The sequence below is a fragment of the Prionailurus viverrinus genome, chromosome X, assembly GCF_022837055.1.
Source record: "Prionailurus viverrinus isolate Anna chromosome X, UM_Priviv_1.0, whole genome shotgun sequence".
Lineage (NCBI taxonomy): Eukaryota > Metazoa > Chordata > Mammalia > Carnivora > Felidae > Prionailurus > Prionailurus viverrinus.
The window spans coordinates 26,736,170-26,761,846 of NC_062579.1; the positions used below are offsets into that span (position 1 = coordinate 26,736,170).

The 25,677-nt window shown below is 36.4% G+C and overlaps 1 protein-coding gene across 2 annotated transcripts in view; it reads left to right on the plus strand.

Annotated features, from left to right (window-relative positions):
- The window catches only part of LOC125157371 (E3 ubiquitin-protein ligase RLIM-like), a 108,713-nt gene extending 83,586 nt beyond the window's left edge, over positions 1–25,127 (plus strand). Inside the window, exons 1-3 of one of the 2 annotated variants that reach the window (XM_047844014.1) lie at positions 19,859–19,914; positions 20,015–20,255; positions 21,985–25,127. In XM_047844014.1, the coding sequence (XP_047699970.1) occupies positions 20,015–20,255; positions 21,985–23,639 (1,896 nt within the window). In that variant the 5' untranslated portion in view covers positions 19,859–19,914 and the 3' untranslated portion in view covers positions 23,640–25,127. Of the gene's footprint in view, positions 1–19,858; positions 19,915–20,014; positions 20,256–21,984 lie in introns of those variants that run through there. The other variant, XM_047844013.1, reaches the window with a different exon arrangement.
- The last annotated feature ends 550 nt before the right edge of the window (positions 25,128–25,677 follow it).

Consider the following 25,677-nt stretch of genomic DNA (forward strand, 5'->3'; position numbering starts at 1 on the left):
TGAGGTTTTCCTTTTGTTCTATGTCTTGGGACCTTGGCTTTGAGACTAGTGGGAAAATTCTCTCTAGACACCACCAACGAGAGGATACATGTAGGAGCATATATCTGGCAGACAGCTGAATAGGCTACGGATCCAAAAAAGAGAGGGGATCATGGGAACTCTGATTTCTGGCCAGCCAGTCAAATGTACATGTAACAACCTAGACTTATAACTAGTATCAGCATTCTCTTTGTCCAACTGCCAGCTCTCAGAGTTTGTCATAGCAGTCCTAGTCCATAAGATGGTCTCAACCTTCACTGTCCTGTTAGTGCTGGAAAAGACCCATTCCAGTAGTGCCTGCCTAAGTGTCACAGATTAACATGTCTGTGACTGGAGGAGTCTCAGTTTCTTATAAGAAACAGAGGACACCATTTGCACTACACCATTCTTACCACCAGTGACAACAAAGCCTTTTCCTTCTGAGGCTAACTCTGGGAGTAAACTTTCTGGATCTTGTGAGGGCTGCATCTTTTGCATTCTCCTGTAAGGACGCCTCTTGCATCCATGGATAAGGCATAAAAAGGCTTGTTGGTTGACTCACTATTAAGATTAAAATAAGACCCTACTTGCCAACGGCCAGATGATAGATCCTTTGAATTGGACAAACTTCGACATCAAAAATATTTTTGAGAGCTCTCATCCTAAATTGTTTTATTGATACCTATAGAAAAAGCAAATTGAAAAGTGGATACAAAGAAGTATAACGGCTAACATTAGGGGCTACCTTAACGCAATGAAAGAATAGAAATTAGACTTAGAGCAAAAATCAGAGGGCATATTTAATGTAAATTCCCCTCTTCCACCCTTATACACTGCGTTATTGCCAACTCCCTGTCCCTGGCCTTCCAGAAGATATTTTGCTTCTCAGAGCCCCTAGTCTAAACCTCCCTCTCAAAATCCAGCCCAATAACCCCAGCAAATTCTCTTACATTCCAAAACTCCTCCAACTCCCCAGAAAATCTCTGTTTTGACCTCCCTTTCTTTACAAGATTTATAGAGAGTGCTCCAGCCTGGTCCACAGGCCCAGGGTACAGAGGTTACTCATGTAAATACTAAAATGCAGGAAGTGAATTTAGCAGAAGCATCCAAGATGGGCAGTAGGGCTTGCTTTGCTGTCCCTTATAATTCCTCTTACTTTCTAGGACCCTGTAATCGGGCTATTCCAGCTTCAGGCCTTCCTATACAATGTTGTTTACAGAAGTATCCTGGGCCTGCGCCACAAAGAATTCACATCCCATGGACAGCAACAAATCTGAGTTAGAAAGCCCTTTTACCTCTACATTCAAAATATCCTACCAAATTTAGACAAGAGTAGGAAAGATTAGTGGCCATTCACAAACCCACTCACAGGGACCTCAACTGGCTGATAAGAGGTGTTCTTCCCTCCCATGATTATCCTACAGCTATCAGACAAGCCACATAGACCCCTGGAGAAAATTCCCCACATAGGGTAAACAAATGACCAGAATCTCTCTCAGGCCATGATACAAATGGCCAGAAAGTGGCTGATATTCAGGGGCTTGATAGTAGCAATATTAGAGACATTACCCCTGAAGTGAATAGGTATAAGGGTTAACTATGCACTCATAAAGAAGGAGAACAACTGAAAGCCTTTGCTAAATGCCTTGTATAGACTTCTTGAAGACATAATCCATTAAATCCTGAAGTTCTAAAGCACAGAAATCTTTTAATTCCCATTTTGGTTGGAATGGAAGTCTTCTCCCTGATCTAAAGAAGCAACTGAAGATAATTTAATTGGATGGGCGGGTCAGTCCCTTGATATTAAGACTGCAAGACAGTTCTTGGGGGAATTGTAAAAAACTGTCTTTGTTTTGGAAATCTCTACAGAACCAGAAATCTGTCCCCAAAAGCAGTTCAAAGCTCACCTTTCCTTACCAATCCCCAAACCTTCCCAATTTATATCAAAATGCTTTATAGATATTGTAAAAGATGAGGACATTGGAAACAATATTCTTGTACTTAGGAAAAGAAGAATTTTAGTATTAATCATTCCATACCTTTAATAATAAACAAATATACCCCAAAACTCTTAGGGGAAACGTTGAATACTTTCTCTGTGCCTCTCTAGTATATTTACCCCCATCTTCTACAGGACCTAAGAGCCATTCTTTGAAATGCAAACTTTAGGGACACGTTTCTCATCAGAAAAAAAAAGAAGGGGTGGATATTTAGAAATTGGGGTAATGAAGAATCTAAATGTCTTTTCCACAAATATTAGTAGAATAAACTTTAGACATCTAAGCAGGTAACATTAATTTATTCCATCTGCCAGAAACACAGTTTGGATCCAACTGCTCTTTTATAAACTAATGAGTTTTGTATTATTATACTCATCTTCTGGCTAAAATTTTATTTTATTTATTTATTTTTTCTGGCAAAAAAATTTAAATTGAACTATAAGATCTGTTCGTGTCTGTAAGTTTATGTGTATCTATATGTGTATTTTATAAATAGGTGACATTTTTCTACTTCCACATGGTATTGTCAAAATTAATTTGTAAAGAATTCTAATTGGCTTAAAATTAAATGCTTATTAATTAAGTATTCCTAAAGTTCTCAGAAATATAATAGAAACTAACTCAAATGTGTTTTAGTTTCATGTGATCTGGAAAAAATACTTATTAAAGCTAGTGTAAGTTTGCTGGTTTAATTAAAACAGACAGATCTTTAGGGCTATCAACACTGAATATAATGTAGACTTACAACTTTTATTCTGCCCAAGTTCACTAGTCAAATACATACATCTTAATATCTCTTACAAAATTTGCCAACAAGAAAAATAGCTTGAAAAATGGCTGACTTTGTCTAATATCTCATAGAGTTTTTGAGTGTAGTCTAAACATTATAGTTAGGAAAAAGTGGTTTGGATAGATATAAGTGAGATAATAGTTTTTATGTCAGCTATTTAGCAATAATTATTTTTATAGTATGCATACTTAAAAATAGCTTCCAAAATCTTTTCAGTAAGTTGAAATTTAGAGTTTTGCTAAGTTAAGTTAAATGATGGAAATTTATTGAGTATCTAGATCATTTCCAAATAAGATAAAATAAAACATTAACTACTAAACACAGGTTTGTCTACTTTTGGCTTATTGTAGAGAAACTAAAGATAAATTTGGGTCAATTAGTAAACATGTTTTATGTCACATTAAAAGACTCCACTATAAAAAAGCAAATTCTAGGGACCCCTGGGTGGCTCAGTCAGTTAACGTGTTAACTGTCTTTGAGGTTTGCTTATTTATCTGTGAACTGGACTATATCCTACATTCTTATACTTTTCTCATCTGGCTGCAAATCTCCAAACTAATGTTTCCAATTTTCTCCCCTTCTTTGGCAACTAAAACTACCCTTTTTCCTAAAGCCCTGCGAAATGAAGCAAAATGATTTGATTTAAACTTCAGAGAAATCACAATAGCTCATGTTTAGACAATCTACCTCATTCCTCTTAAGAGCCACTAGGAAAGTTTACTGATATACCCAATGACATCATCAGAGGCATTCAAACTGCAATGTAGGAAAATCTGATTGCCATTGCCTGCCCTCACTCCATCTGAAAATGCTTTGAGCCTGACATCTAGAAATCTTCTCAACTGGCAGCTCTCAAGACTGACACTTGATTTGTAATTTACTCCAACCATTAACCTTTGTTTTTCTTTTGTTTCCATACAAATGCCTGTTTTTTAAAAAAAAAAAAAAGTTTTATTTTTAAGTAATCTCTACACCCAATGTGGGGCTCAAAGTCACAACCTCAAGATCAAGAGTTGCATGCTCTTCCCAAATGAGCCAGCCAGGCACCCCTAGAAATGCCTCTTATTAATTACCTGATTGCTTGTAAAATATTGGCCTAATTTTGGGAGCCCACCTGCAAGACCACCTCCTGAAATGAGACATAATTGTTCAATGAACTGACCAATTGTCAGAACTAACAGACTGGTTCAATGACATATAAAGCAACTCAGCTTCTTGATTATGAAAACTCTTAAAGTTTCTTAGGTCATAGGCAGGTTTGAAGAGGAGCGGAATTTGCCACCTCAAAATGTGTATCTTTGTCATGGGAATTATTTTAAGCTGGTTATTTTTAAGAAACAGCAGACACAGGTGAAACTGTGAAAACTGAGTAGAAGTTACCCTTCTGTAAAATACATTTACATGTATAAGGAAAATCTCCATTTAAAAGGGTGTGTCCCTCTCTGTACCAGTAAGAAAAGAATACTAAATCTTTAGGAACTCATATCAATAGAGAAGACCAGGACCTAATGGGCATAACCATCTTATCCTCCTTTACTGTGCTTTTCCTGGTCATCTCCCATAATTGATTCCCTACCAACAATGTCTTCTCTTTAGCTGAAGATGGTATTTAAGGTGATGGCTTTGGCCATTTTGGGGAGTTACTCAGTTTTCTTGAGTCTCTCAAATGTATACAGGAGGTATACATGTTATTAAACTTGTTTGTTTTTCTTCTGTTAACCTATTTTATATCAATTTAATTATTAGACCAGCCAAAGAACCTAGAAGGGAAAAAGGAAAACTTTTCCACAAATGAAATTAGGTTGTAGATGCCAAGATCCTCCAATATTGCTTAATTTCTCATTCATCCCTCCAAAGACTGAGAAAAGGACAGCCCAAGGCATTTGAGAATTATCAATTTCATATAATCAGAAAGGGCTACTGGTCCTAGCCCTTCCATTATAATTAATGTATTACCCTCCACTCCCATGGGAGAGCTTGATTCTAATAATAAACTCCAAGAATATAAAGAAATAAATTGAAATTTTGGAAAAAATGAATAGATTCTAGGAAGACTTGCCTCACAGCTCTTGGGAATTTTCTTGAGGAAAATGAGGAGCCGAAGAAAGCAAAAGTGATGTGGAACATCAGCCTCCAGACTAAATTCTCCTGACAGTTGATTAGGGTCAGTTCCAAATAGCCATGTCTGGCTATGATTTATGTTTGTTTGTGAAATGCATAAAATATTTAATGACCAAATAAGATCCTTTCAATGAGAGATTTTTACTGAAAAGAATATTACTTACAACAAATTTTATACCTTAATAGTTCTAAGTAATCAGGAAAATGGAAAAACAGTTAAGTATAATGAGCTAGGAATTCTTTTCTGTTTCATATTAAGTGATTTTTAAAAGCAAGAATCCTACTGCTTTCCTGAGGATCTCTTCTCTGTCTTACTCTCCATTCTCTTCCCTTTCTTCCTGCCATTTGTTACCAGACAGCACTACTTTATCTGCTTTTAAGATCTTTGCGTGCCAAGTGGCACAAAGAGTTTCTTTTCATCATTCCTGAACTCTTGGTGGATATTTTCACCATCATTTAAGATGAGGGCATCAGTCAAACATATAACACTGTGATCATCATAGTCACTGCAATAAAATGTTGTTTAGCTCAAAGAGATAATAAATTGATTTGGCTCAGCTGACCAGGGAGGATGAAGAAATTTTAACAAACTATTTTTCTCAGAGGAAAAGGAGTAATCACAAGTTCAATGACCTATGCTCAGCATGCTTTATTTATTTATTTTAAAAATCAACTAAGAGAACACTGTTTAAAAAGAATGAGTAAACAAGTTTTTATCTGGAAGTAAAAATCATTTTCTAATACAATGTCACCTTCTTTCTTTTTTCATTGTTCATGTGAACAATTGTTCATTGAGTTATATTTATATTTAGGGTATTGACTGGAAAAAAAAGCCTCCCATAACCTTCAATTCACTTCCTCATTAAGAATATTAGAAGCTGAGTGTAATATTAAATATAAAACAGTTAATTTCTCATATTTTATTGATGCAGCATCTGAGACATAGAAGAGTAAAGTACCTCTCCCATTATCACACCACTGATTGTTGAATCAGACCTAAGAACACAGATGTCAGCTCCATGCTATTTTGATCAAACTATGAGCTAAATTGGGACTCAAGTATTTGCTTTATATCTAGTTTCTCATGAAGAGAAAAATGGGGCAACATAAGGAATATCAATGCATAAAACATCAAATGGGAAAATCCAACCCATTTTTCTGCCTTAGTGGATGAGATTTATATATTTTTTTTCTGATAAAGCTCTTGGGAGATAATGACAAACAGAATAAGTCATAAACTTCAGTTCAAAATTAAGGTACATGAAACCAAAATCAACTCTGGCCATAAATCTGACCCTCATAAAAGGCCAAATTCATCTTATTGACCAATAGGAGTCAGTAAGGCACGGACTAAATTTTCATTTCAGCATGAGCATTAACATAGAAAGTACGAACATGAACAAAATAAGAAGGATTCAGAAAAGACTGAGAAGTACCCTCAAGTTTGCATTATTACAAGGCCAATCATCAGATTAAATCTGAAAATTTTCTTCACTCAATAACTCTTTAAAATAAAATCACACATTTGCAACAACATGGATGCAGCTAGAGTGTGTTATGCTAAGCGACATAAGTCAGAGAAAGACAAATACCATATGATTTCACTTATACGTGGAATTTAAGAAACCAAACACATGAACATATGGGAGAGGGAGAAAAAATAAGAAAAAGAAAAAAGAGAGAGGGAAAAAAAAACATAAGAGACTCTTTAAAGAATATAGAACAAACTGAGCATTGACAGAGGGAGGTGGGTGGGGGATGGGCTAGATGGGTAATGGGTATTGAGGAGGGCACTTGTGATGATGAACACTGGGTGTTGTATGTAAGTGATGAATCACTGAATTCTAATCTTGAAACCAATATTGTACTGCATGTTAACTAAAATTTAAATAAAGTTTTGAAAGGAGAAAATAATAAAATAAAATAAAATAAAATAAAATAAAATAAAATAAAATAATAAAATAAAATAAAATAATAAAATAAAATAAAATAAAATAAATAAAATAAAATCACAAACACAGTTGACTTACAGGTAGACAGTTAATTAATTAAGAACATGGGACTTCAGGGGCTCCTGGGTGGCTCAGTCGGTTGAACATTCAACTTTGGCTCGGGTCATTATTTCATGGTTTGTGGGTTTGAGCCCCATGTCCGGCTCTGTGCTGACAGCTCAGAGCCTGGAACCTGATTCAGATTCTGTGTCTCCCTCTCTCTGTCCCTCCCCTGCTCATGCTGTTCTCTAACTCAAAAAAATAAACATTAAAATTTTTTTTTAAAAAAGGAACATGGGACTTCAAGAAGGAAAACAAGACAAAGCAAAGGCAAAAGCAAAAATAAGAATATTCCAAAAGATCTCTTGCAAAATTAAGCACTTACTATAATTTATCAAGCAGGGAAACACAGGAGGTTACTTATGGCCTCATTTTGTGGATACGTTAGTGTAAAACAGCTATGTGCCTGACCCAAGGTATTCATGATCCTAGGAAGGCAGGACTAACATAACAGGATATGCTAGTCATTCTGTTTGTTCACACATTCTGCTTCATTTTCTGTTCTTTAATCATTCTATCTTATGAGGTTACCCCATTCACACTGCATTGCCCAGGCTTTCTTGGATTCATTATGAGTTCAAAGAGAAACATTAACTGGATATAAGTGAAGAGGAGAAAGGTTGGGGATATCTCCTCCATCCCTTCCTTGCTCCAGGGCCACATCTTGGATACTTTCTGAGTATCTGGATGACTAACTAGCTCTCCTTTGGGCAGGCCCATTTCCAAGTTCTCACAAATTTTGGCAACAGTTTTTCCAACTCTTGCCTTTCAGCTCTAGACGTGGTAAAAGCTTCACGCTGTTGCTCCTCTGAATACCAACCATCATTTTTTGTTATTTTTTTGAACAGCATCATTAAGGTTTAATTGTACATATTTAATGTATACCATTTATTTTTAACATATATATACTTACATTTATATTTATATACAACTGCACATACTTAATGCATACATTAAAATCACATACCTTTAATGTATATAATGTAATATATATTTAATACACATTTAATGTATACAATTTGGTGAGTTTGTACATATGCATACAGTCATGAAATCATTTCATAACAATCAAGGTAATAAACACATCCCTCACTTCCAAATGTTTCCTTGAGTCTCTTTGGGGTTTGTTGTTTTGTTTAATCTTGTTTTATGATAAGAAAACTTAACATGAGATCTACCCACTTAACATATTTTTAAGTACACAATACAGTACTGTTAACTATACGCACTGTGTTGTACAACAGATCTCTAGAATTTATTCATCTTGTACAAATGAAGCTTTATACCTGTTGAGCTCCCCTTTTCCCCCTTCCCTTACCCAGCCCTTAGCAACTATCATTCTATTTTTTATCCCTATGAGTTTGACTATTTTAGGTAGCTCATATAAATGGGTCGCAGTATTTGTCCCTCTGTGACTAGCTTATTTGACTTAACATAATATCCTCCAGAGTCATACAGAGTGTTGCAAATGACAGGATTTCCTTTTTAAGGCTGAATAATATTCTATTGTGAGACATACAATTTTTTTCAGGGCCTTGACTCAAGCACATGACAGCCCTGCCTTAAGATAATATCTTCCACCCAGTTTATGCTAAATATTGCAGTTTCAGGATGGCAACAAGACAAAAAGGGAGCTTTAATTGGGAAAGGCTAATCAGCCTCTATCACACAGGACTAGAAAGTGAAAAGACCTTGATTGGGTCACTCTATGCTCCATGATTATATAGAGGGTTTTTAGGCTATATTACTTAATAGCTACTAAACTCATAGACTATTGGTTTTAGAATTTGGGTTCACAACTGTAAAATCAAGAAATCTGGGAATGAAACTAAAAAAATTAATTTATTGAGTTTTATTTACAAATATTGCCTCAAAATTAATTTCAGTTACTTACACATTTTAATTAGCACATTTTATCCCAGGAGATCTATCAACTTGGGAAGCGAGTACAGCGTTCCAGTACAACTTTCTTCTGATTGCTCAGGTTTCCAATCCTTTAAATCAAGTACAGAGGTTTAGAGCAGCCACTGAGTATATTTACCCAATTTATTTTAATGCTTCATGTAATAGATAAATAAACTGAGAAGCATATGGCATCTAGACCAGATCTGTAGTAGTAAGTCTAGAAGTATTTGTGGACAATAAGGAAAGAATATTGAGCAAGGAGAATAAACTCCATGGAGAAAAGTTTCTATTAGACTTCAAGGTTACAAGGACAAAGTTGATGCTGAATTCAGAAATTCTCAAGTCACCTCACAAAATACATGACGCTGTTTACTACAAAAGGTGTTATAATTAGTTAAGAATTATTGACCCACATTGAGGAGGGCACTTGTTGGGATGAGCACTGGGTGTAGTATATAAGCAATGAACCATGGGAATTTACCCCAAAAACCAAGAACACTTTACACACTGTATGTGAGCTAATTTGACAATAAATTATATTTAACAAAAAGAAAAAAAAAGAAAAAAAAGAATTATTTTCCCAAATTATAGACAATGAAAGGGGAGAGTAAAATAGAAATATATGTTCCCTGACTTTCAAATCAGGGATATATGCCTTAGATAACAAACATCTAAAGTTTCTGAAGTTATTCTTTACTGGATCCAAATCATAAAGTGATGATCATTTTAAATGAGGAAATTGTTGCCAATGAATGGAATCCAGCACAGCATGCAAACTATCATTTTGAAAAGAACTTTTAGTATTTTAATTGTAATATTAGTTTCAATAAATTTGTTTGAATTTTTGTCAAACTTTTAAAAAGGAACATTTCAACAATTTAAGGTAAGTGATGTTTTACAGGTTGGATAAAACACAAAAATAACCTGTTCTAACTCCCTCATTTGAAAGAGATTAAAACCTGAACCCAGGATTTGACTCTCTTGGGTATTGTGGCTTATTTGTTGTGAATCCAGGATAGGAATCTAAGTCCCCAAATGCTGGTTCAGTGCTGTCTCCTCTCTGCTATAAATCTGACCTGATTTTAATGAAGAATATATGACTTGTTTTCATAAAATTAATTGACACAAAGGTAGAGTCCTTTAAATGAATAAGAGCCCCTATAATTTTTTTTAATCTTTATTTTTGAGAGAGACAGAGACAGAGACAGAGACAGAGTGTGCAAGCAGGGGAGGGGCAGAGAGAGAGGGAGACACAGAATCCGACGCAGGCTACAGGCTCTGAGCTGTCAGCACAGAGCCCGACGTGGGGCTCAAACTCACGAGACATGAGATCATGACCTGAGCCGAAGTCGGATGCTTAACCAACTGACCCACCCAGGCACCCCAAGCCCATATAATTGTTAACATTACTGACCTGTATACTGTTAGTTTTGCTAATTGGGACAAAATGTCCATCAATCCACCTTTACCTTGGAATGGTTTCTCTTAAGGGAACTCATGTAATTAAGAGCTAAAATCTTTTTATTGAGAGGGTGATAAAAGGGCTTGAACAACTAGAAAAATTGCTTATTGCATGTCCCCTAGCAGACCATGATGTAATTGTTAAAATTTGAAAGAATTGAAAGAAAGTAAAGGAGTACCTGGAGAACTGGACACCTGAATTACCTATTGCAAAATGACTAGCGAAACTATCACCTGGAGTATTGTGGAAAATAGCAAGTGTACCTAATAAATTCATAAATCTGGCTAAGGAGATGGCTAGAAAGAGTAAAAAGAAAATTTAAGTGACTTCTTTAAATGCCTCTGATAATATATGAGAAGACAGAAGATGAACTAAAGGAGAAATTGTTCCGTTTTAGAACAAAAGTATATGCAAAAAAGGCTGCCCAGGACAGCCTTTCAGCTAAGAAAAGATCCAAAGGTAAACAATGGCCTCAGAACAAAGAACACAACCTAGACAGTAAAAATCAATTTCAGAGTAAAGAAGAAAAGGGTGTTGCTATCCAATCCCTTTTTAAAGATCTCAGAAAGATTTCAAAACATTCCTCACTAACTCTTTGCTAGGCAACTCACATCAGCCTCACAGTGACCAAAGGTAGATAAGGACTTGTCTCAGAAAGAAATGTGGGTGTGGATTTTGTTTAATGGAGTGAACACCCAATAAGAATCAAAAGCAATCTGATAGAGGATCTGTGCTTTTAGAAGTGCTGTGAGCTTAGACTAAAAGGGACAAAAACAGTTCAGAATGAGAAAAATTCTTGGTACTCTCAACCTTGTACACACAGGAAGCGCACTAAGAAAGCTACTCTGCTACAAACATTGACATGGACCATTTATTTGAAGCAAGATAGGATGGCTCAGAAGGCTGAATGAAGATACCAAATGACCAATTGGTAACTTAGAAATGGGACTAGGGTCTAACCAAGGACCTGGAAACATATGCCTAGTTGAATTTTAGAATTACTGTGGACTAGTCCTCCTATTGAACAGAACTGTCTATTAAGGCTATCTTATGTCTAGCTCAAGAGTATATGTTACATGACAGAAGGGAAGATAATGTGCCCCTTTATTTCACAGGTCTGATTAAGAGTAATAAAATTCAAGAAATTGCACCTGAAGAGTCTCTTCTGCCCTAGACCTAATTAAGATAACAGGTCCTGGATATTCATACTTTGGTGGCCTTAAAAGGGGGTCAATGTATTTTTTCATGTGAGAAGAATGTAAATATTATCTGTCCAGAGGACTATGATAAATTAAAGATGGCTGCAAATCCTTCACATTTCTTTCAATGAGATATTCTTTTTCTCTTCCTTTGAACCTGGTTTGACCTATAGTTGCTTTGACCATTGGAAAATCCTAGAAGTAATGCAAAACTTTTACTATATACTGCCCTGGACCTAGACTTTAAGAGAACTATGGTTTCTTATAAACTGGAGTTCCTATGTAAGAAATCTAATAAGACTAGAAATCTGCCAGTATAACTACATGGAGTGGCTCTAGAAAAGGAGCTGAGGTCAGGAGGTGGGGGTTGGGAACCAGCTGACACCCAGTAGTTCCAGACAAGCTATCCCAGTCACCCTAGCTAATTCAGCTAATACAGGGGAAGAGAAACAAGCCCTACTGTCCTGTGTCAAATTCCAGTGCCTTATAATTGAGTGATAAAATAATGATAAATCATTAGTTTCAGCCACTAAGTTTTGATGTAGGTTATTATGCAACAATGGATAACCAGAGCACATAGCTGCGGATTAAATAATGAGCAGAATATGTTGTGGCTTGCAAAGAGCACATAATGTTCATTGAAGATGATAAATACTTAATAAAATATTATTTTCTATTCCCTATGGTTATGAAGCTCATTTATTGGAGTGCAGTAGACATGATTCATGAGAAAAATGTCAATAATTTGATGAAATATAATTATTAATCCTAAAAACAATTTTTTAAATGTTTATTTATTTTGAGAGAGAGAGAAAGACAGAATGAGCAGGGGAGGTGCAGAAAGAGAAAAAGAGAATCCCAAGCAGGCTCCACACTGTCAGTGCAGAGCCCCATGCAGGGCTCGATCCCACAAAAGATGAGATCATGACCTGAGCCAAAATCAAGAGTCAGACACTTACCTGACTGAGCAACCCAGATGCCCCTAAAAACAATTTTTAAAATGAAAGGAACTTACTCCATCAGACAGTATACTGGGTCAATTAATGAGGAAGCAGTAAATTGTAATAAGCTGTGTTATATTCAATTATATAATTTGGAATCAAAGATCATAATGCCTTTGACTCATTTAATTATATTTTTTTAAGCAGAAAAGGAGGCCCATATTGAGTTTATGATTGCAATTCATACCCTGAAAGTAGTTCTCAATTTCTCTTTGCCTGTTATTACAACTGAATCATCTCATCTGTTCATGACTTGTTTAGGTATTTTGTTTCTTTTTTGTTGTCTCTAAGTAGACAAATGTTTCTAGTCTACATGAATCAGCATTGCAGCAAAGTATTTCACATCACAAAATTATACCTGTATGTATATACTTTTATCTGTAATTACAACTGTATTTAGAAATATACTGAAAATTTCACAAAAAGATATGCTACATAGTCATGGACGTTCATAAAAAAAAGTTGGTAAGGAGGTGTTTCTCAGGCAGTCTCAGCTCTGGAGATAGGATATAGATAGGAGATAGATAGAGATAGCTCTGTGTCATATATTCTAGTGTCTCTAAGCACCCACACGCAGAAGTAAGATGACACACACACACAAGAAAGGAGCTTTAAGCAGAATGAACTTGAGAAAACCACTGCAGCTGCCTGGGACAACTTGCAGTCTTCCCAGGTTTTCAATTTCTGGGGCTCAGTTTGCAGTGCCCAGGCTGAGCTCTCAAAGGCCATGAGTTTATCGTCGCCCTTCTTCCAATGCAGAGGGCTTCCTTTCTCTTAAAGTAAGCAACCTGATTTAATGCACCTCAGTCAATACGCCATGACAAGTCTTTGACAAGTATGAGCGCATGAGCAATGTGTACATCCTGCAGGACTGCCTCTCTAGAGTCTGGGGTTTTGTTTTCATCTGCTTGCATAACAAGTGCCACACCAAGGTTGCCATGGACACCCTACACAGGATGGTGCTGGATGGCCATGAACAGCAAGTGCAGATGGTGTTCACCTGCTAGATACCCATTGTGGCCACCACTGCTGGAGAAATCCTCCCCACAGGTAGAAATGTCAGAGTCAAAGCCCAAAGCATCAATGCCATTCCAATTAGTAGAAATTGATCCTGATTTCAGGGCAGATCTGGCTTCACCATGCAAAGCCTCGATCTCGCTCTTAAGGCAGATCATCATCAACCTCTGTATCCAGATCTATCTAACGATCCAAGTCTAAGTCCTCCTTGGTGTCCAGTTCTTCCCAACCAGGTCCAGGTCTAGATCTGGAAGCCTTCCACCAGAAAGGAAATCTAAGTCCAGATTGTAATCTAAGAATCTCTTCAAGTTTCCTGAAGAGGAAGGAGTGGTGCCCTCTTAAGGCTGAGTCTGCAAGCCACCTAACTAGCACTCAGAAAAGGAAAGGGAAATGGCAGGAGTGGGGAAGGGGAAGGGAGCGACATATTCCTTGGATGGAAGAGTCCATGGAACAAGCCACTAGCGCTTGAAAAGTTTATTCTTCAACATGGTGCCTAACTTTCTTGTTTTAAGTTTTGCCTCAAGTGGTAAACTTTTTATATGGCATGCCGTTGCTGTTATTTCAATATCTTCTATGTTGGGGTGAGCAACTTGAAGTTATTGATTTGGATATTTCTTTAAATACTGCTGACTTTGGTCTTGAGAGTAAACAGAATGTTGATCTAATTTAACTATTCTTGTTGAATAGTTAAAAACTGCCTAGGGATCAACTCATCATTGCCATCATCCTTTTAAAAGAAAGACCTACTAAAGTTGTTGTAATTTATGTACATGTGCTATTTACCTTTGGATCTAAATGGTAATCTGCACCTGCATTTGTTTAAAAACATTTCAGGTGTAAACAAGTGATTTTTTTAATGGGTTATCAAACACAGCTCTAATTTTTTAGGTATTTTTGTGCACTAGACACAGTTGTATAGCAGGTGAATAATGCTGGTTAGCTGTTAAAGTGGTATTTTCTAGTATAGAATGCTTAGCTATTCCATGTTTTTTCCTGTTGGTTCCTATGTAAGGATGATGTGCTGCAAAGAAACAAATGGCTATCCAGTTTCTTAAAAAGTCTGACAATTATAATTCCAGTCACTCAGGCTATATATATATATATATATATATATATATATATATATATATAACAGAGCATACAGTGAGCATATCTAGAAGATGATAAATATGCCTTTATTTTTCCTCTCACCTCCAAAATGGTAAATCTGATCTTCATTTATGAGTTTAAATATGAAAAATTTTAAGAAGAAAATAATTTGTAATTTGGTAATAATAGCTTGCTTTACCTTTTTGCTTATGCTGTACTGTAACTACCATGCAAAAATTTAATTAAAACATTTTTCCTGGTGTTTTAAAAATTAAAATTTGTTGTGATTATATTCTCATTCATAAAATTGTGGAACAAAAAAATATTAAGGTCATCCATCTCAAGTGTCTTTAAACAAAAATGTTAAGACAACGGAGTATCAATCTTCAGAGATCCAAGGCATAGATGTTTTAACTTAGCAAGCTAAAATCAAAGTCATACACATACACTATTACTTCAAGGCTTTGATCCCCAAGCTTGTCATGACCTTGCCCTGGTTCTGCTGGGAATCATCTGGAATTACCTTCTATGGCTCAATACTCCATTTCAACTTATTGGCTTTGAATTAATGTTCTGGGAGACAGTTATTTCTGGCTTGACATTGAAATTTGGACCTGGTCTGATTCCCTTGCTTCTCTGTTAGCTCAGCATTGCTGCACTAACTTAAAATTCCCACTTGCTCTTTCCTCTTTACTTCATGGTTGCCAATCCAGCACTATGGTTTAGGTGTTCTTTTCAATTGCCACTGCCCAATTCTCCGTCTAAGCAACTGAATAAATCAAACTTTGAAAAAATAGATTCAACCTTCTCATAGTAGAGTTTCAGAAATTGGAGTCTAGAGAGTTTAAATGATTGGGCAAATAATGAATTAGTGATTAGTCGTCAACCAGGGTCTCTAAATTCTCAATCCAATACTCTTTCCTTTATATTAAATTGCCTCAAGTATATTGCTTTTAAACACACTGAATTCAAATAATGTTTTGGAAACCAATTGTGATGTCTGATAACAAATATTAAAAACAAGACTTTAATGGTAATGTTGTAGGAACATCTCAATGTTTGAGATGAGGTACATTCACATTGCAAAGGAAATTTCAAAACTTAAGTAAAATAGAGCTGTTACTAGTACCCTGAAACTATACCTGAGCCAATTGTTATTAGCCTAACCAAACATGTTTAAAGTTTTTAATCACACCACACTTATATGCATACGTACACACACAAGCACAAACCTACTCACACTAAGTAAGATTTTGCTAAATTTAAGCGTCCTAAAAATCCCATCCAGGAGCTAATTGCTCACATACAACATTATCTCACTCTTTATTAAGGTAACAGTGAAAGATATTTTAATTCCCACCAGAACCATTTTGTTTCTTTTTTTTAATTTTATAATTGTATTTATTTTTTTAATTTACATCCAAATTAGTTAGCATATAGTGCAACAATGATTTCAGGAGTAGATTCCTTATGTCCCTTACCCATTTAGCCCATCCCCCCTCCCACACCACCTTCAGTAACCCTCTGTTTGTTCTCCATATTTATGAGTCTCTTACATTTTGTCCCCCTCCCTGTTTTTATATTATTTTTGTTTCCCTTCCCTTATGTTCATCTGTTTTGTCTCTTAAAGTCCTCATATGAGTGAAGTCATATGATATTTGTCTCTCTGACTAATTTCACAGAACCATTCTGTTTCTTAATATAAACCAAATGCTCAGTGGTAATTTACTTCAGGGTATTTTCTCTTCATTTGACAAGTAAATGAACATTATTGGGCCAATGTATCAGAATACATTGTATAATATATGAAACACATATGAAAATTAGGAACATTTTAAAAGGGTCAACATTTTAAACACTGAAGTAGGAAATTTAACACAATTAACATATATGCCTAATCAGATTTAAATCATAATCAAATGAAAATGATTGCTCATTTATTTCAACTTAATTATATACAATTTCATTACCCAATAAATACTTACTAAATAAATGACAGAAAAAATCTGTATTATTTTTTCATAAAAGACTAAACCGAATTAAACCTATATAAACATGTTAACTTTATAAATTGGACAATAGCAACTAAGTTTTATGTGGCAAATTTATTAAAAATTACTTTTAGACATCTGATTAGATCACTGATCGTATTGCTCTCTTGCTATAACTATTAGGAACCTTCCAATTGTGACAAAAATTCTACGCAAGCTTTACATTAAAAAAAAGAAGAAGAAAGAAATACATTGGTTTACAGATCTAAAAATCCTAGCTTCTCAGGGCGCCTGGGTGGCGCAGTCGGTTAAGCGTCCGACTTCAGCCAGGTCACGATCTCGCGGTCCGTGAGTTCGAGCCCCGCGTCAGGTTCTGGGCTGATGGCTCGGAGCCTGGAGCCTGTTTCTGATTCTGTGTCTCCCTCTCTCTCTGCCCCTCCCCCGTTCATGCTCTGTCTCTCTCTGTCCCAAAAATAAATAAAAAACGTTGAAAAAAAATTAAAAAAAAAAATCCTAGCTTCTCAAATTTTTCTTATTTCTCAAATTTCTCAAATTTTTTCTTAAGTATCTAGCCCCTTTTCCGTCTGTGTTTTCCTCTGTCTCTTTATAGTGATTTTCCTCATTCTCAGGTACATAAAATAGCACAAGCATCTTTAGGTTTACATCCTACCAGCTTAGCAACCACAGCAGAAAATATTTTTTCATTTTCAATAGTTACAGGTAACATCTCAGATTTTACTTTTATTTAATTTTTATTTTTTTAATGTTTATTTATTTTTGAAAGAGAAACAGAGCATGAGCAGGGGAGGGGCAGATAAAGAGGGAGACACAGAATCCAAAGCAGGCTCCAGGCTCTGAGTTGTCAGCACAGGTCCTGACGCTGGGCTCAAACTCACAAACTGTGAGATCATGACCTGAACTGAAGTCAGATGCTTAACTGACTGAGCCACCCAGGCACCCCACAGATTTTACTTTTAAATACACTTTTGGTCACATGCCCATGCTTAAACCAGGTACCATAACCAGCAATTTGAGATATGCTGATTAGACACGGCTGCATCACATATCTTTTCCTTTATCTATGGCAGTGATTTCAGGTAAACCTACACCAACTGGACTAAGATTGAAGAATGGGTTTTTCCCTCAAGAAAATCAAGGTGCTATTATGAAAAGTACATTAAGTGGAAACTAAGCAGGCAAAACCAAAACCCATTATCTGTTCTCCAAAAAACAAACAAACAAACAAAAAAATAGAACATCTTAATCTGTGCCCTCTTTCATTTTTTTAAATGTTTATTTGAGACAGAGAGTGCCCAAGCAGGGGAGGGGCAGAGAGGATAGGACAGAGGATACCAAGTGGGCTCTGTGCTGACAGCAGAGAGTCCAGATGTGGGACTTGAACTCACAAACCATGAGATTATGACCTGTGCCACAGTCAGTCACTCACCTGACTGAGCCATCCAGGCACTCCATGTGCCCTATTTCTTATAGGAAAAAATCAAAATTCAATTTATAGTCTATGTGAATTATTCCTTCGGTGATTAATTTCACATCATTTCCCCCCCAACTCCAAAATTGTGGCCACAGTTCCCCAAAGAAGCCAAGGTCTTTCAAGTCTATTCCCTCAGTCTGACATAGACTCTTCACCAATATATGCCCAACTGCCACTTTCTACCAGTAGAAACTTATAATTATATCTAAAGATCCATATTTAAATGTAGTATCTCTGAAATATTTTCCAACTCTGATTAAATAATCATCACACAGTTTCTTGTACTTACACAATAGTGCAGATATAAATCTCTTATAGCATATAATATACTGTATTTTCACAGTTTCTATGTGATTTTCCATTACCTGGAATATAAATTATTCAGAAGTACTTTATTTTGCAATATTTGACATATCTCTAGTGGACATTAACTGATTCAGTTTATGTTGGACAGATTAATTGTTAAATAAGTCCAACTGAATAATGTTTAAAATTCCATAGCCAAATCTTTTCTTTACAGGAACAACTTGAATGAAGGATTCCAAAACAATTAAGTGAGGCTGATAGTATTCATGAGTCCAAAAACTCTGGAGGTCTCCTTCAGATAGCATTGCAAATGAGCATTATTCTCACCATGCCATCCTAACTGCACTAACATATAGAGAACAAAATCAGCAGTATCAGTACACAATTACAGTAGGCCAAATAATTGTTCTAGATCTGTTTTAAAAGTGCCTGTTCTGTCTCTGGATAGATTTAAGTAAATATTTATAATATGAGAAAGGAGAACAAAAATGAAACTATGATTTTGTGGAGAATTCCTTAAGGAATTGACCAGAAAACCTGTCAAAGTTTTTGCTTGTTTGTTTGTTTTTAAGTTCATTTATTTTTTTTTGGGGGGGGGGAGCACAGGAGGGGCAGAGAGAGAGGGAGACAGAGAATCCCAAGTAGGCTCCACGCTGTCAGCTCAGAGCCCAATGTAGGGCTATAACTCATGAATGGTGAGATCATGACCTGAACTGAAATTAAGAGTTGATGGCTTAACAGACTGAGCCACCCAGATGCCCCTTTTTGTTTGTTTTGACAAAAGCCTGAGGGAGTGGATAATTCAAGATGAGGCTATTAAGAGTGAAATATGATAAAAAAAATATATCTAAAAATAATTAAAAATGATAAAACAAAAAATAAAATAAAATAATAAACATAACTTTAAAAAAAAAGAGTGAAAAGGAAAAGACCCAACTAATGAAATTCAGGCATGGCTCTGGTAAATTATCAAAAATTGTAGGCTTTCTTAGTGTCTATGATTTGAAGATTTCATGAGGATAAAAAAGACTTCCATGGGCACCTTAAAATGAGAATTGCTTCATTTAACTGGAATGACTTGCGTGCGCATGCGCGCGTGCACGACATTTTGCAGTAGTCAGTCATATGTAACATAACTAGTTACATTGCGTTCTTTAATGTAACATACAAATAACTAGAGCACATCAGAGCCTGGAAAAGCCTCCTGAACGCCTGAGAAGATGCTCGTGTGACTAAAGGGAGGTAGGATAGTGCTGGGTTTGAACGAAATGAAAAGAAACCTATCCTACACTAGGTTGCTACAGTCCCTAGTTGGTAATAATGGCGAATATAATGGCTGCCTAGGCAACGCGGCCTAGCAAATTCTAGTATAAAGTGGTTGTTGGCTACTGACTCCTAAGACACTGGTGGAGTACGGTGAGGGAGGAGCGCCGACGAGAAAGCCGTTCCAACGGAAAGAGAAAGATAATCCAGTCATTTTATTTTATATGTTATATTCATATATAAATTAATATCTGGTTATTGTATTTCAACAGCATGTCATAAAAAATATTTTTCCACTTGTTTGTCTAGATGGAAAATTCAGATTCTGACGAAGAAGATGGATCCGTGGCCCGGAGCAGAAGTCAGATGGACCGATTGGTCCGGGAAGAAAACTTCTATGAATTTGTAAATAACCTGAGTGAAGAAGATTACAAGCTTATGAGGGATAACGATTTATTAGGCATCCCTGGTGAAAGTACACTAGAAGAGTTGTTGAAGAGACTTCAACAAATTAAAGAAAACCCACCGGAAAACTCGGAGGAAAATACAGGTATATTTCACTTTTAGGGAGGGAGACTAGAACGGGATGGGTAAGGAACTTCATAATTGTGTTAGCCAAAGAGGAATCAGAAGTGGCACATGTTAATTTGGTGCTAAGTAATTTCTCATCAAAGAGAACTGGTATTTACTTGATTTTCAGTGAAAATGTAAAGATACGGTTTTTTTTTTGTTTTTTTTTTTTCTCCCCAGTTCATATTTGGATTACTTTAATTGGGAAACAGTGTGAAATAGCCTATTGATATTTTCTTGGTTTTCCACCTCAACTGAAAGTTCCTCCCACTTCCTGAGTTATTTTTGTTATATGGCCTTCTTCACCAGCAAAAAAATACTGTATATGCTATTCAACTGGTGGTAATTTTGCCCCCATTCCCCAGGGAATGTTTGACAATGTCTTGGGATATTTTTGGTTGTCAAAAATGATGAGTGGGTGTTATTGGCAAATATTGGGCAGACGCCAAGGATCTTACAATGTATAAGATAGCTCCCCAAAACAAAGAGCTGCCCAGCACCAAAATGTTAACAGTGCCAAGGTTGAGAAATCCTGCTCTAACCCCAGGTCTGGTGCTTTTCTCCTAGTGTGAAGTAGAGAATTTTACTATCTAATGAAGAGGATATATAACAGTTTGGTTCTTAAATATGGCCTCAAATGTACTATGCTAGATTCAGGTTATTCATTTGATCTGACCTTCAATTTCATGTCAATTCAAAATCCTGTCACATTAAGAAGTATTCAAATATTTTTATTTTTTTTAATTTTCTAAAATATATTTATTTTTGAGAGACTGAGAGAGTGTGAATGCAGGGAAGGAGCAGAGAGAGACGGAGACACAGAATCTGAGGCAGGCTCTAGGCTCTGAGCTGTCAGCACAGAGCCCAATATGGGGCTAGAACTCACTAATTGTGAGATCATGACATGAGCCAAAGTCTGACATTTAACCGACTGAGCCACCGAGGTGTCCTCCCCCCACCCTTTTTAAAAGAAGTATTCAAATACTTTTAAACCTATAGACTTTAGGGGCACCTGGGTGGCACAGTTGGTTAAGCGTCCAACTTCAGCCAGGTCACGATCTCGCGGCCCGTGAGTTCGAGCCCCGCGTCGGGCTCTGGGCTGATGGCTCAGAGCCTGGAGCCTGTTTCCGATTCTGTGTCTCCCTCTCTCTCTGCCCCTCCCCTGTTCATGCTCTGTCTCTCTCTGTCCCAAAAATAAATAAAATGTTGAAAAAAAAAATGAAAAAAAAAAAAAACTTAAGAGCCTAGAAAAAGTAATATTTTGGCTCATGAGAATTAGGCAGTAATGTAAATCAGACTAAAATACTAGCACTGTACCTTAACCTTGTTTAATTGTATTCGTGTTTTGACAATAGAGTAAAAAAATGTCTCTTGACTTTCCTCCCACAGTAGTACACAAGCCCGTGTATATGGTGAAATATTGAAAATAGACTTGCTCCTGATTCCCTTTGAAAACATAAAAAAGATTCTCTAAATTTATCTACAATTAATTCTTTTCAGAAGGAACTCAAACTTTCCTGCCTCTTCTTGTAAATCTAGAAAATGTAGTTTACAAAATATTAACTCTATATATGTGAAATCTGTTTAAAATATCTGAGTACTAAAGTTCTAATTTTTTGTTTGTTTTTGCAACAAAGTTTCAGAGTGCTATTCTATGATGGTTCTACTTTTGGTAGTTCCTTTATGCCCTCACTTCTTTTTGTTAACAGGTGGAGGAAAGTCTTCCGATAATAGTGGTGAGTATCTATTAGGCTGGCTGAACACTTTTGGACAAACTGAATATGTGACAAGTGGGCAAAGAGAAAACCAATCTTGGGAAGAAATAATCCAGATTAATTCAGATAGTAATGACTCCACATTCAGTTTAGAAGTAAATTCTAACCCTAATAATGGGAGCCCAAATCCAGAGAATGAATATGTAGCATCTACAAGATCTCCCAGAACATACAACATGGAAAACAGCCAAAGTCAAGCAGAAAACACACAATCTGAATCAACATTTATAAGATCACCTGGATCAGAACAAAGTACAACTGAAGCATTAATACAAGTCCCAGTTACCAGAGGTCGGCGAAGAGAAAGAAGCAGTAGCCCTGATCATCGGAGAACCAGAGCAAGAACTGAAAGTAGTCCGGCTCCAAACAGAATGAGTGAACTTTTACGAAGATTTCATTATAGTATAACATCTCCAACTTTTGAGCAGCCTCTGGTAAATGAGACTGAGAGATTTTCTAGGATTCAGCACCAAGAAACATCAAGACAGCAAATAACTGGACTTGAGCTGCAAAATAGGGGTCTTGCTGCAACTTCTGGATCAAGCAGTGCACTTCAAGAAGAAAATTTTCCAGGCACAACCAATGATGGTGAATCTCAGGGACTGGGACAGATAAATCCAACCATACACTTCGATTGTGAAGTCGGACAAGTTCATCCTAGGGCGTACTCTCAAAGAGACAGCACAGCTACCAGAATTCAGTTAACATCTGAGACGCCAAACAACACTCTCACTTTAGAAAGTGAACAAGGAGGACGCAGGGATATGTTTCCACATTCTGAGCAGGCAGATGCAAGAGCTTATGTCAGGAACGCCAGAATTCCTTCTCTTCATATTATTTTAACTACTGGTTTCAATGATATACCACCTCCTGCAATTCAGAGCACATTAAGGCAGACAGTGACAGGATCCAGTGGCTTAAGTGGTAACCTCAGGGCCAGTGACACTGATTTAGTACACAGTGTCTCACCCCTAAGTCCAAACATGGAAAGGGAAGAGTCACAAAATGAAAGAGATGCGTCTGATGTTAGGACTCATTCTGATTGCAATTCAAATCCTAGTTCTGATTTCTATTCAAGTTCTACATTGATTTCTAGTTCAGGCTCCAATTACCTGTCTAGTTCCAATTCTACTCCTATTTCCAGTTCCAGCTCCAGTGATGAATATTCAGAAATTAGCTCAGTAATGTTTGAAGGCAGTAATGACATAAGCTTACCACCAGGCTCGTCATCAGAAACCAGGCGAGAAAATAGATCTATGAGCCCAATAATATTTGATGACAGTGACTCTTGGACCTCCCTTAATCTGGACCATTTTTTCCTCTTAAATGAAGATGATCATGACCAACATACAGGACTTACCAAAGCACAGATTGACAACTTGGCTATAAGATCTTTTGGTGAAGGTGGTGCATTAAAAGCCTGTACCATCTGCATCACCGAGTACACAGAAGGCAACAAACTTCGCATCCTACCTTGCACCCATGAATTTCATGTCCACTGTATCGATCGCTGGCTGTCAGAGAACTCCACCTGTCCTATTTGTCGTAGGGAAGTAGCAGGTTCTGCTGAGAGAGAAAATTCTAATTGAGATCTGAATTCTCAGCTATATAAAGTATTATAGTGATGGTCAAACAGTAGTCACCTGCTTATGTCCACTTCTGGAGTGATGCTTAAATACAGCAATATGAATCTAATCTAAAATTTGATCTAAATGTAACAATCAGAACTGAATTATAGGTTCTTGAAGGACTGATTGGACTTTGTCCACTTTTTCTTCCAGAATAAAAGGAAATATTTTTAAAAAACAAGCAATATTATCCTATCCGACAGCAAAAACAAATTTCACACCATAGTAGATCACTTCATCTTAAAAGAAACTTAACAGGTACACTCAGGTGGAATGTTCCCAATTCCATGAGAGAAATGTCTTAATATGATATAATCAACTCAGATGGATCCTAGCAGTCTTATCTAGTCATGTAAATCCCAGACATCTCATAGCCCTGTCTCATCTTAGATGTGCATACAAAGAAACAGGAATGCAACCAAAATAATTAAGAAGTTAAGAATTTATTAGAATCACATAAAAAATTAATGTTATTCAAAGAATGCTGTAAAAAGCTTTAAAAACTTTGTCTTCTATCTCTCTTCCTAGCAGTTCATATCACTCACTAATACTACCTTAAAGTTTCTCCCATTTTCTACTACCAACGTATCAGTTAAGGTCCTGGGCAAAAATTGATGGCATACTTGAAAATGGTGATGGAATAGCATTTAGTGAAGAGACTATTTACTAAAAGTGTATAAAGAATGAAAGGAAACCAAGAGATGTTGAAGTACCCTAGGCTAGCAACTGTGAGAAGCCAGTATTATCACCACTAGGCTTCAAGGGGCATAGAGAAGTAGTAGTTCCTGCAACCCAGACACAGTGTCCTGTAGTTGAAGAAAAAGGCCATCCAACAAGAGCTGTGACCTTAGATGAACAAAAGGCAGCCAGTGCCAATCTAAAACTTGGAGTAAAGGGTCATGGAAATAAATACAAATACCCTTCCCTTTCTTTGCTGATTTATAATATCCTGTTGGTAGTTTACATTAGCGAAACCCAACCTGAAGACAACCGTAAGAGAGACTGTTTGATGAAGCTGATAAAGGTCAGCCTCCTGGAATCACAAAACAGGGCAGAGAAGGATGGCCAGTGGATCCAAAGAGCAGATCAGAGACCATCTACCACAACCAGCATTCCCAATTCTCTTCAAACTCTGCATGCTTTCTTGCCTCTAACTCTTGCCCTCCATTTTGCTCTTTGACTTCGCTCTTTAACAATCCTTTTTTAATTTTCCTTTCATCTACTCAGAGCTGACACCATAAAGGAGAGAACAAGTACATTTTATCTTTAGAAGTGATGAGATGATGAGATGACAACCCCATAGAAGTTAATTACATTGCTTTTAAACACGTCACACTTTGGTTTGCTGTGATTGTAAACTACTAAGCAAAGAAGCCAGTATAGGTATTTCTTCAAGTTTTGCTATATAAATATATTCAGGTTTCAATTTCTTTTTATTTATAAGTTTAGTTCATATATATTTTTTAAAAACATATCCTTAATTCTTATAAAGTGTCTTATGGTTTATATATCTCAATGTTTATGTGAGTGACCCAAAGCATCCAATTACTGCTTACAGCCTCCCAAGTTGCAGTCTGAAAGGTTTAAGGTAAAAAGGTAAAACCCAAGTTCAAAAACACACCTACTTAATTCAATTCTAGTTGTCCCCATAAAAGTATCCCAAAACCATGACACTTTAAAATCCAATTTTAGGTCATGCTTCCTTTCCAATCCAAACATAGTGAAGGTTTTTTCTCTTAATTCAGCCTGGAAGCTCTGGAGATTTTTTTCCGGGGGAGGGAGGTGGTTGTTCTGTTGTTGTTATTGTTGTTGTTGTTTTGTATATTGGCCAAACCAGCAAATTTTGCTTAAAATTTTCAATCCTGGCTTAGGTGAGAGTACATCATATTATAACCAAAGCAATAGTCATAAATATTGTAGAATGTGCAACCGATATAAATATGGACAATGTTAAGTATAAACTTGTTCTAAAAATTTAAAGTCGGTATCATCACTAAGT